Consider the following 12,539-nt stretch of genomic DNA (forward strand, 5'->3'; position numbering starts at 1 on the left):
TTCACAATTTATTTTCTTCCTTGAAGTGCTTTGAACTCATTGCAGGTCTAAAGATTAATACTACCAAAACTAGACTCATTCCTATTGGTGACTGCCCTAATCTGCAATCATGGGCTGTGGAGCTTGGATGTAGTACTGACAAGTTACCTTTCATTTATCTGGGCATGCCTCTAGGGGCTAAATCAAACTCTAAAGCCATATGGGATCCCATTTTGCTTAAGTTTGATGTTAGACTCTATCAATGGAATAGATGCTCTTATTCAAAGGGAGGTAAGCTTACAATTTTAAAATGTTTGCTTTCTTCACTACCAATGTACTACTTCTCATTGTTTAGAGATCCAGCTTCTATTATTCATAAGCTTGAAAAGAAGATGAGAGATTTTCTTTGGGAACATAATTCTGGTTCAAAAGTCTCTCATTTAGTTAATTGGGATATGGTCAATGCCTCTAAAGAGAGAGGTGGAATTGGTGTGTTAAACCTAAAGCAGATGAACATTGCCTTACTTGCCAAATGATGTTGGATATTTGGGTCTGAAAAAAATCATCTCTGGTACAAGATTATTGAGGAGAAATTTGGTGCAGTTTCATCCTTCTGGATTCCAAGTAAAATCTCGACATCAACTAGTGGTATTTCTTGTTGGAAGATTATGGAAGACACAAGACAGTTGATCAATAAATACTCCTCCTTCATTATTCACTCTGGTAACAAAGTTTCTTTTTGGTTTGATAACTGGTCTGGAGACGAAGCTTTATATTTAGCTTTTCCAAATATTTTCAGTTTGGTAAAGGATAAATTCTTGAGTATTGCCTTTCATATTTCTCCTGATGGTAATTGGATCTTTGATTTTAAAAGAAGATTGAGAAACTCAGAAGCAAACCAGTTTGCTAACCTCCTGGTACGTATTGGTGTCTCCCCTCCTCAACTTAATGATCAGTTTGACACTATAAGATGGTCTCTGGGAACTAATGGTGTGTTTTCTGTAAAAAGTTTATATGCCAAACTTATCGAAGCCGATGGAGTAGCTGATTTTCCAAAATATTTCATATGGAACAAGATAGTTCCTCCTAATATTACTTTCCTCTTATGGTGTGTGGTTCATGGTAAGCTTAATACTCTTGATCTTCTTAATCGTAAGGGCTTAAATCTAGATAATTGTTGCATTATGTGTTGTAATGAGGCAGAATCTGTATTTCATCTCCTTATCCATTGTAAAGTAGCTTTCAAAGTTTGGTCTTCTATTACTCCTTCTAACTGGGCATGGACTTTTCCGGAGTCTGTTTATGATTTTGCAAAATGCTGGAACAATGCCTTTCAGGTAGGAAGCAGTTCAGTTTGGAACTTAATCCCGACAGCCGTGGTTTGTGTTTTATGGAGAGAAAGAAATGCTCGCATTTTCGAAAGAAGACATACTTTCAAAACAGACAATGATCTTTCTTTGGATGCTAAATCTTTAGTAATAGTTTGAGCAGTTGCTTTTGGGCATCATTTTGTAGTTTCAACTCACAGTTGGGAGGTGACTTTTGATTGATGTAGTTTTTAGATTTTCTGTTCTTTTTCTTTGCTACATCTTGTAGCCATTTTGTATATTCTTCTTATCTTAATATATCTCTCTTTCGATAAAAAAAAAAAAAAAAAAAAAAAAAAAAAAAAAAGAAAAAAAAAATAATGCGTGCTACTGCTGACAACTGATCTACATAAGATGACATCGATCAAAGGAGAACATATTAATTAGAAGTATATAATACTTCGTCAACAATTAAGTATCACGGAAAGGAAGAATATAGGAGCGAAAACTACTTCGTCATCCACCATCTAAGCTACTTGGGCGAAGTGAAGCAGCAAACTGAACCAGCGAATCAACTCACCATCACTAACTCAGCAAAGCAACTCACTCGGATACTAACTCGAAAGACAGCGCTTCGTCGATCAAACTCAAATATGCTACATCGTGCAAGGGTCACAAACAGAGCCGCAAAGGGAAAAAGGGAAGTATTCTTTACCCTATCTTCTCTGGTAGCTAAAATTATCTGAATATAAGTGCAGCTATGTTCTTAATAGTATCATACACCTTAAGTAATAAACAAAAACAATTATCTAGTACAAACTCTCGTTACTTGCATGGGATACCTGAATTGCTAAGCAAGATTAATAAAGAATTTATTAATTATAAGATGAAACAGATGAAGAGCGAAGGGGCAGGTGTGGACATTTATCATGAGCAAGCACGAACTGGACTTGGAAGTTACTTATACATCGACAGCAAAGTTAAAGGGTTCCTGGTTGATGGAAAGATTCAACTGCTTCAGAAGCGATCAAGAAAGAATGGTGACATGAAGAAACAACCAACGAAGAGAAGAAGAGACACCAGCGATATTTACTTCGTCATCAGTTTATGCGAAGGAAGAAGATGCAGTCTAACGTCTACTTCGTCACCAACCATCCACCGCGAGATTCAAATGTCACTTCGTCCACCGCCAACCAGCAAACCACTTCGTAGGAGCCATTTCGTGAAAGGAAGGATAACAAAAGAAGACGTGTCAATAGAACTTACTTCGTCAAGAGGCATCCAAAAATAGCAAAGTAAAGCAAAGACCAACCCAGCCTTCCCATCCCAGAAATACGAAGTAAACACAAGAAGAGAAACCACTTCGTGAAGAAGAGAAGATACAGTAGTAATAGCTACTTCGTCCGCAAACTCCGGGGAAGACTCCCAGCAACTTGAGCGAAACCAGCGAGCAAAAGAGAAAGGCGAAGTACCACTTCGTCTAAACATGAGAAGAAACCAGATCACGAAGAAGAAACATCCAGCGATGTGCAACCACGAAATAAGGGACATAGGCAGGGCTTACTTCGCAACCAGCAGAGATCAAGGACATATTCAAAGCCAGCGAAGACGCTTACTCCACGAAGTTAAACCAACCCACGAAGGAAAAACGACTACATTACCAGCAAAGAAAGATGCAAATAAAGATGTACCACCTACTGCCAATAGCTATACACGAACAACACAGACAAAAAGGAAGTACCCTCTCCCCTCATCTTTGATTTAATTGGTCACCCAGCTTGAATTAAGCATTAGTAGAGTCGGTTATTATAAACTAAAGCGGTGATGCTATGCAATTATATATTGTCTATTAATTGTCTATTGATTAGTTCAATGAATAATCTATGTATCAGGCTTGTATCAGGCTGTAATCAGCGCATCATCAATTGAATTACACCGGCAAGAGATGACTTCAACAAAATCAATGAAGGAAAAATGAACCCAAATCCAACAGGCAAGCCAAGTACTTCTTAACAGCAAGAATGACGAAAAGATTGAACCAATGATGATAAAGTATACGGTAATGGGAAAGCAAGGACAAGCACTTCGCTACAACTTAACAACAATGATTTCATCTCGCATACAAACATCAACTCGCCATCACATCTAGATAAGTACCATTAAATTAAAAGATCTTCGTTTATATATATAGCATAGCATGATATATTGTCTCTATAAGAAATACTCATCACGAGGAAGAAAAGAGCAAAAGTAAAACCTGAGATTAGGGGGCAAAATAAGATTAAAAGAAAGGGTTCAGATGACCTTAAAACCTTCGCCTAGGAAGGCTGGGAATCCACGGCGTGCACCCTGGTCCTAAACGCACGTAGTGGGCAACTCTCAGACAGATAGCTAGGGGTATATCCTATCCGCCGAGGGTCCTTTTTATGATGGCCTTCGGTAAGGGGTACAGAGTCCGATCAGGGCGCCGAGGTACACGGTTGAGTTAAGAATGCCTGGGGTGTCTGGAGCGTACCTGGCCGTTCTAAGCAAGTCATGACTACGATGCACTTGGTCCCAAAGAATCCCACCTAGGGTGTGACTTCGTAACCAATAGGCATATCGGCGAAAGGGATAAGAAGTCACGAAAACAACTGATGTCGTATAACCGGATGGGAAGAGCTCAACATGCATGTTAGGGGTAACTTCCTTGAAGGGGCATTCAGTGGGAAGGGACGGCACCCTCCAGATTAGGGAGATGTGTGACCAAAGATAAGGAAATATCGCGGGGCTATTATTCATGGGAATAACTAGGCCTATTGTATTGTCGCAAAGTAAAACCTCAGTAGAGAATGTTAAGGAGAGGTTGATGGATCGTTATTCGCAAGGATAACGAGCGCCTTGGGCTTCGTCGAAGGAAGACCCTTAATGACAGGGTGGGGCGCTATAAGAACCTTAATTAGGAGGCGAATTAAGACCCCGTATAGCCACATACGAGTAGAAGATTGGAGCTAAGACCTTGACCGTAACAATTTTCAACACCCACATTATGGAGGCATAGCCATAGTTATCCTGGAGAGGAGGCATAGCCATAATACTTCGCACGTATACAAGGGCAGAGGCAAGTATATACTTCGTCATCAAAACGGATGAATTTCCTTAAGGATCGCTCTTCAAGCAATACTCAAGGAAAAAAGGGATGAATTTCGACATCGTATATACTATAGGTAAGCATATTATTCCTGTTCATTCATCGTATAAGTATTGCATAAGCATTTTCGTGACATCCATTAATCATATATATATTCATCGCACACGCTACATACTTCCTTTACTTTAAGGAATGATTCTTCTTACTTCGCGTATATAATCCGCAAAAAGACAAGGGCAAGTGATCAAGAATGGTTACTTCGTATACTTTGAAATTCTTATGATTCATACTTCTTAAAGATTATATTTATCGCAACAGATACTTCTTGAAGATAATTAGTGGGAGATACATCTTAAACTTCGTAAGGGTACTTCGCATACTTCAAAGTATTTCTTACACTGCATACTTCGTACTTCTTACACTTCATACTTCTTAAACTTCGTAAAGATATTTTGCATACTTCGTACTTCTTACACTTCATACTTCTTAAACTTCGTAAGGATACTTCGCATACTTCATACTTCATACTTCGTGCTTCATACTTCGTACTTCTTATACTTCGCGTACTTCATACTTCGTATATTTTAAGGTATAATGTATATTTCATACAACAAGACTTCGGAACTTCGCAAAAGAACAAGAGGCAAGTATATACTTTTCAAGATATTATTCTTTCGCTCGTTCCTTCTTCAACAAAGGTCAAAGTCATCCACTCAAGCACCACACCTCTCACTCCAAGAACAACACCAAAACGGATTTTTCCTTAAGGATCGCTCTTCAAGCAATACTCAAGGAAAAAAGGGCAAAATGTGGTACCAAAAACCACACTCGACGCGTGGCGCCATATGGAAGAAGGATTAACTTAGCATCTCTAAAATTATGTACATCGTATCTTAGCTTAGTGTCTTTAATTTGTAAGTAAAAGGATATTTTTGTAAATTCATTTCTACTCTCTACTACTTAAGAAAATATCTAAGATAGAGAGAGGGATCAGATTTTATTTTCGCTAACTTCATCTTCTTCCCCAAAAACTAGATCTAGAGCTCCAAAACTCATTAACCGAGTCTTATGTAAACCCAAAATTTATAGTGAAGAATCATGGATGTAGATCCCATTATGGATCGAACCATGTAAACATCTTGCATATCCTTTTCATTTTTAACTATTAATTTTTTATTTGTGGTTGAAATATGTTTGGATCTTGGACAGAAGTAGAAATGAAGGATTGGGTGTAGTTATGGATTTTCCGTAGTTACAGAGTGGGAGCAATAAGGCTAGCAGGCATCAGATTTCCATAGTCAGCAGCCAAACTGCTGCCCAGCATCAAACAATAAGAATATCTTATAGACGACCGGACAAGCGCAACGCCACTACTTCATCAAATCAATCCTCCTTCTCATGTATGGAGCAAGACTACATGTCCCCACGCAAGCTTCTTTCATGGTATGAGCGGCAGCGGTTATCAAGCTTCGAGTAGATGAAAACGGAACAATATATTGAGCATTAACATAGATGCCTATTCTATACGGAGCTAGAGAGATGAAACAACTGATCATATCTTTAGCATTAGATGCAAGATTACTGCTTGTATATGGAGGCCCGTTCCTTCTTAGGCACCCTAACTAGTTGAAAGTTGAATGCGAAATAATCAGAGTAGAGCCATACAGAAATCATCTTACTGTGGTATGTGATGCCCTAATTGATGACCTAGGTAGGACATTTACCAACTAATTCTTGTTACAGTTCATGATTTTCATGTAATAGTATCACTGTGTGTGTGAATTGTTAAATAGTACCCCATCCCCTAGGGCAACCTAGGTCCCATGCTTGGTAATTCTTGGACAATCCTAACCTCGCAAGCCGGTTTTTGAGGTTAGTTAGGCCTGAGGATTCCTAACATGGTATCAGAACCAAGTCCCTCTCAACGCTACCCGTGTGTCCGTGGTTTCCGTACCACTCTGTATTTGTATCTCCGCCAGTGTGCATCTGTGGTTTCCGTAACATTCTGTATCCCCGCCAGTGTGCATCCGTGCAACTCCGTCTGTGTAGTCCTAGTCGTTGAGGAGGGTGTTAAATAGTACCACATCGCCTTGGACAATCCTAATCTTACAAGTCGGTTTTTGAGGTTAGTTAGACCCGAGAATTCCTAACATGAATATTCTAAACAAATCTTATATATTGTACTCCTACATACAAAGTCTTGTTTGTAAGGCTAGATAAAAAATATTATGGAGGTTCCCAACACCCAAAAGAATAGTCTAATTCTCCACTTGATTCCACTTGTAGGGAACCAAGTTGGGAATTAAATTGTGGGCGTATGATGGCTGTATGTTTTCCAATTTTTCTTAAAAATGTATAACAATTTTACTTAAAAAGGTTTGGTCTCGTGATTGGCCTCAAAAAGTGTGTTTTTTCCTTTGGCACCGCGGTCTAAACAGGCTGCCTACTTTGGATAATCTCCATCAAAGGAATTCTGCCCTCGTCTCAGGTGGAGGAAACACCATTCCTAATATTTGTTGTCTTTGTAAGCTTTATCCAGAGATGAATGTTCAAATTCAATTGTCTTGGGGTTTTTATTTAAGGGATTATAAATGGCCCATAACATTTTTCCATGTTTAACAGAACATAAGAAGCAAGGGTCGAAATGTTCTAGGCAAATAAAAAGAACGATTTTTTTGGGACCATGATTTTTTGGGGGGACCATGATCCTATTAGGCCACCTACCCTACAATGTTAAAGGATGTCCTAAAATCAGATGAGATTACTAATTTGGTCCTTACCTAATTAAATTAACACTAACCTAATAACTACATCTAACTTAATCAAAAAGAAAAACCTAAATATAATCCTAATCTAACCTAGCCGCACAAAAAAAAAGAAAAAAAAACAGTTTTGAGGAACTGTTCTCCTCTTCTTCTTTCCTCTTCCCCCATTTAAACATTATCTTCATCGATTAATCGTCGATTCATAAAATTTTCATCGTCGATTAATCAATCGACTATAAGAATGGTTCTTCGAAAGAAAACCAATAGACTCCCAGGAACAGGTCCCCCATTAGGACATCTAGCAAATCAGCCAAGTGATTTTGAGATTCATAAAGAAGTGGAAGAGCCAAGTGAATCCATAATCCAATATAATAGACGCAGTAAGAAGCCTGATTCTGCCATGGGACCGATTCGCAGGTATTTTCCAACAAACCCATACTTTTAATTTGATTTTGATTCGTTTAATTGAATAGAAATCATCAAAATAGGGTTCGAATGGGAGTTACAGTGTGTTGTTCGGTTAGGACGAATTTCTAGAAAACCCTAGTTTGTTAACCGAACTTTGTGAAAGGAAGAGCACGAAGAACAGTTCGGTTTTATAGGATTCAAAACCGGGTCACCGAACTGCCAGTTTGGTTAGTTCGCAAAAAAGTCTAAAAATTTTTTCTAACAGAACTTCACCAGTTTTGCAACAATTTTTTTTCCACTTGTAACCGAACTGTACAATTTTTCCCGTTATTTTGAGTTTTTGAGTAACCGAACTGAGCTATCTTGTTCGGTTGGTTCGCATAATATTCTAAAACTATTTAGTAACCGAACTTTACCAAAAAAAAAAATCAATATAACCGAACTATGCTATTTTTCCTTATATGTTGAGTTTCAATTTAACCGAACTTGTCCAACTATGTTGTGTTGCATACATGTGGAGTTCGGTTTATTCGCAAAAAACCTTGACAAACCGAACTTTTCACTATTAGTTACCAATGTTGAGTTCGGTTTATTCGCAAAAAACCTTGACAAACCGAACTCTTCAGCATTTGCATACATGTGGAGTTCGGTTTGATCGCAAAAAACCTTGACAAACCGAACTCTTTACTATTAGTGACCAATGTTGAGTTCGGTTTATTCGCAAAAAACCTTGACGAACCGAACTCTTCAGTATTTGCACACATGTGGAGTTCGGTCTGTTCGCAAAAAACCTATTCAAACTGAACCTTACGCTGAGAAACCTTATGTTGCATCTGATTTAGTCAATCATTTATCGGTTAAGCTAATATATTTTGTTTTCTTGATTAGAGGAAAACAACCTTTACTGTAAGATCTGAGAACTCCAACACCTCGAGGCAAAGTACATTGTGGTGCCAGTTAGCGTGGAACCAAAAATGCTAAGTATGGAGGTGGGTTATTAGCGGGTGTTGTCATCCAAGATGGTGTCAATAGAGATAATATTGACAACGTAAGCCAACAAGTTAATGAAGAGATTGTGGAAGAGATGGGAAGTGAAGAACATAATCAAGGCGGAGAAGATGAACTACCTCAAGGAGGAGGAAATGAGGGCGGCGATGATGAGGGTGAAAAAGAGGAGGAAGACGGAGACAAGGATGGAGATAAGGATGATGATGGATCAGAGGAGGACTCGGATAAAGAGGAAGAAGAAGAGGAACAAGCAGACATAGTGGTAAAGAGACCTAGAAAGAAGCCTAAAAAGCTTTGTGCTAGATATTCATACATTCCTCATAAGGATTTGTGTTTGCCGCCAAAGAATCCAACATATGGTACTCCAAGAGATGGCGGGGAGGTATTGATGGGCTACAAAAAACTCATGGGCTTCCAAGATCTTTGCGACAAAGGTATGGTTCAATCTTAACCATCAAGATTTAGATTTCTCAGTCATTTTATTATATATATATTAGTATATAAGATATGATGTTGTTTTTTTAGGATCATAAAAATGTTGTTCGTATTTTGAAACGTCAAAAGAACAAGGTATGGAATATAGAAAATGAGTGTGATGAGGTCCGCTTGGCGGTATTTGATTGTGTACTATGGAACGGTATACAACATGCGCACCAAAATTTTGATGCTGTCACTGTTACTGCATTTTCCGATAGGGTTTATCCAGAAACGGATACCTTTCATCTACCTTTTGGTGAGATGGCAATAACTCCGGATGATTGTTTTAGAATCACAGCCCTACCAATTACAGGAACAAGTGTTCTAGATGGCTACGATTCCTCGATGAGTTATGAAGTTCTTGAAAAACTAGTCGAAAAATGTCTACGATAGAGCGATAAAAAGGCACAATGTGAGTTTAGGCGAGCTAACAAAGAGCTAAGGAAGGTGATGAGTATAATGAGTTTGAGGAAGACCGCACGTACAAGAAGAAGTTGAAAAAGATCAAGCTCAAAACCTTGTTTGATGAGTTTTCAGGGACGAAAGATTTTGTTGCTCAAGGAAAGTTGGTGATGACAGAGGAGAAGACTGAGCACCATGTGACTGCTTATTTGTTATATCAAATTGGAGCGTCTTCTTCCCTGACACTTCAGGCCACGTGGTAAATTCTCATTACCTCCAGCTATTGGACCCCTTGGATGAGGTGAACAACTACTCTTGGGGCATTGCGGTTCTTTCATTCGTTCAAGTGGAACTTAGAAAAGCTTCGAGGCTTAGGAGTCTATATTTGACTCATATGTGTTCCATTAAACTCCAATTTGTAAAGAAATTATTAGGAAGTTCGGTTAGTTGATTAAATTTGGTAAACAACCGAACTTGATAAACAACAAGTTCGGTTGTTCCAAAGATTTAATCAACTAACCGAACTCATTAACAACAAATTTCAAAGTTACAGTGTAATGTTCGGTTACCTGGTATTATTTCGCAGGTAATCGAACTATGGAGCTCAAAAATCAATGAAATTTTTTCTAAGTTCGGTTACCTGCAAAATAATACCAGGTAACCGAACATTACACTGTAACTTTTGAAATATTGTTGTTGCTTAGTTCGGTTAGTTGACCAAATCTGCGAAACAACCGAACTTTTAAACTGCCCTGTTCGGTTTTGTCTATGCATTTCCTATGTAACCGAACTCTGTATTTTGAAATTTGAATGACACAAATTTCAAGTAACGGTTATTTTTCTTGCCGTTATACACCTCTTTGGTTATAAGTATGTGTCTCATAGTTAACATTTTGTCTCAAAATCTTCTAAAAATGGCAGCTAATAGTGCTAAATTTACTCTAGATGAATATGTCTCTCTTTGCAGAAACTACAAACTATACTATCCAAAGAGGGGTGAAGAACGAAGAATGAATGATATTATGAGTCAAAGTTATTGGGGAAAAATTCATATGTTCGGTTACCACCATAAATTTGATAGGTAACCGAATTTATCACTGTAAACCAAGAGTGACTTTTTGTATAAAAGCAAATTATGCAAACACACTATAATACACCAAAATTCCAAAAAACACAATCTTTAATTCTTATGATGGTGTCCAAAGCATACATATTCTAGCTAAGGGTACATTTAATCATCCCCAAGGGAAATTGAACCTTCGTGTATAATTTTGTCCGATTCCTCCATAGCTTTCCACATCTCCATGTTATGTTCATACATAATGCACCAACCCAACATTGTGTCGGGGTTAAATCCATTCCAATAAGAGAATCCGCATATCAGAGGAAATTTACAATTGTCTTCTAACCGAAGGCCTATAAAATGGTTGTGGTTAATGAGCGCAATCACCACTCTCCTACGTCTAAGTTTCTCGACACATATGGTTGTTTTGGGAGTGTATGTGAAACTAGCACCTTTTGAGAAATAGTGAACCACGCAATTGAATGTGTCGGAGATTAAGTGCCCGCATATCGGCATGGCCATCCAATGATCACTTGTGATTGGATGGGCCCCGTGGAGATGCATTTGAAACCTAACAAATTGAATATTGAGACTAGCATCACCATCGGACAACATTGTCTTGTAAAATTCCGGTTTCTCCTTTAGCTTCATCAACATCCTCTGACGGACATAAGTGATTTGATTATCATCATATAGCTTGGCACCTTGAGTGAAAGGCCCTATTTGTTGTATGACTAGATGGAAACCGCAATTACCATCCGAAGGGACGTCATGGGTGGATATGACATAATCTCTAATGTAAGGAGGTAGCTCTTCCAAGTACCTTTTATCATCAAGAGGTGGTGTATCAATTGGAGCCTTTAGATTCACGTCTCGTTGACTTGGTTGGCTCAATTCTGACGGAGTAGGTTGAGAGTGTAACTTCGGTCCTTTTTTCTTCATATCCCGTTCATTTAACTCGCCTTTTTCAATAATTTTCCTTCCCCTTTTCTTAGAATCTTCTTGGTACTTCGCCGCGGTATACTCATGCCCCGAAGGATCTCTAGTAAAAGGAGTAATTTCACTTTTCCTTTTAGCCAACACCTTTGCATATTCTCTAACTTGTTTTTTTGTTTCTTTGGTTTTTGACCTACCTTTTCCCTTGCCTTTATCCGGTTCTTGCACATTCTCCGAAGTATGCGAAAAACCGACTGGCCGCATGTCATCCCAATATATTTGCCTTTCGAGTTTGTTCATGTTCCGGTACATTTCGATAACCGCTCTTCCCATTTCATTGTCACCAAAATCTTCACCGACATCACCCTTTGGAGGAGAGACAAAACTTAATTGTTGCCAATGTGGATCAATATCGCTTAAAGGGCTTATGCCATGTTCATACTTCGCTATCATGTGGCGACAAGGGAGTCCCATAGACTTCATCATGTTGCTAACACACACCTCGTCCGGCTTGGTTCTCCATATGTCAATCAAATTCACCTCAACCATTAACCTCTTGATGCAAGCATGTGAAACATTATAGTGGAGTCCCTTAAACAACCGAAGGTCCGCCATTTTCTTGATGTTACCATCTTTGTCTACAATCTTTGTGTACTTCATGATGCGGATTTTTTGGAACATCTCTTTAATTCTCTCAATATCGCGTTTGAAGTAACTCTTCATTGCGTTAAACACAACCACAAAATTATCGACACATACAAAGATATTTTTCTTCAACCGGTGGTGAGCCGATTCTACCAAACTTGTCGCCTGATTCCCAAAGTGTTTATAGTTGTTGGTAAAAGCATAAACGAAGCGCTCTTTGTGCGGTTCCAACCATTGCTCCACCACATACGTTATTATATCCTCCGAATATTCGGGGCTAGACTAATGTTCTCTAAATTCGGCTAGATTTAGATAATACTCTTCTTCGGTGAGAGACCAAGTCAATGCCTCCCATTCCTCGGAGAAGGAAAACCATTTAGCATGATTTATGGCGTATTGTTTATCGAATTCCTCTTTTG

General features: G+C 38.6%; 1 protein-coding gene across 1 annotated transcript; it reads left to right on the forward strand.

The window, feature by feature from the left end:
* Nucleotides 1-647: 647 nt before the first annotated feature.
* On the forward strand, nt 648-1,466 carry LOC113352831. The gene has a single exon (XM_026596598.1). It carries the CDS (start codon nt 648-650, stop codon nt 1,464-1,466), a length of 819 nt encoding a protein of 272 aa, XP_026452383.1.
* The last annotated feature ends 11,073 nt before the right edge of the window (nt 1,467-12,539 follow it).

The sequence above is a fragment of the Papaver somniferum genome, chromosome 2 (assembly GCF_003573695.1).
Source record: "Papaver somniferum cultivar HN1 chromosome 2, ASM357369v1, whole genome shotgun sequence".
NCBI lineage: Eukaryota > Viridiplantae > Streptophyta > Magnoliopsida > Ranunculales > Papaveraceae > Papaver > Papaver somniferum.

Coding starts and splice junctions, on each gene's coding strand:
- LOC113352831 (XM_026596598.1), top strand. CDS start 648: ATGGAAGACACAAGACAGTTGATCAATAAATACTCCTCCTTCATTATT.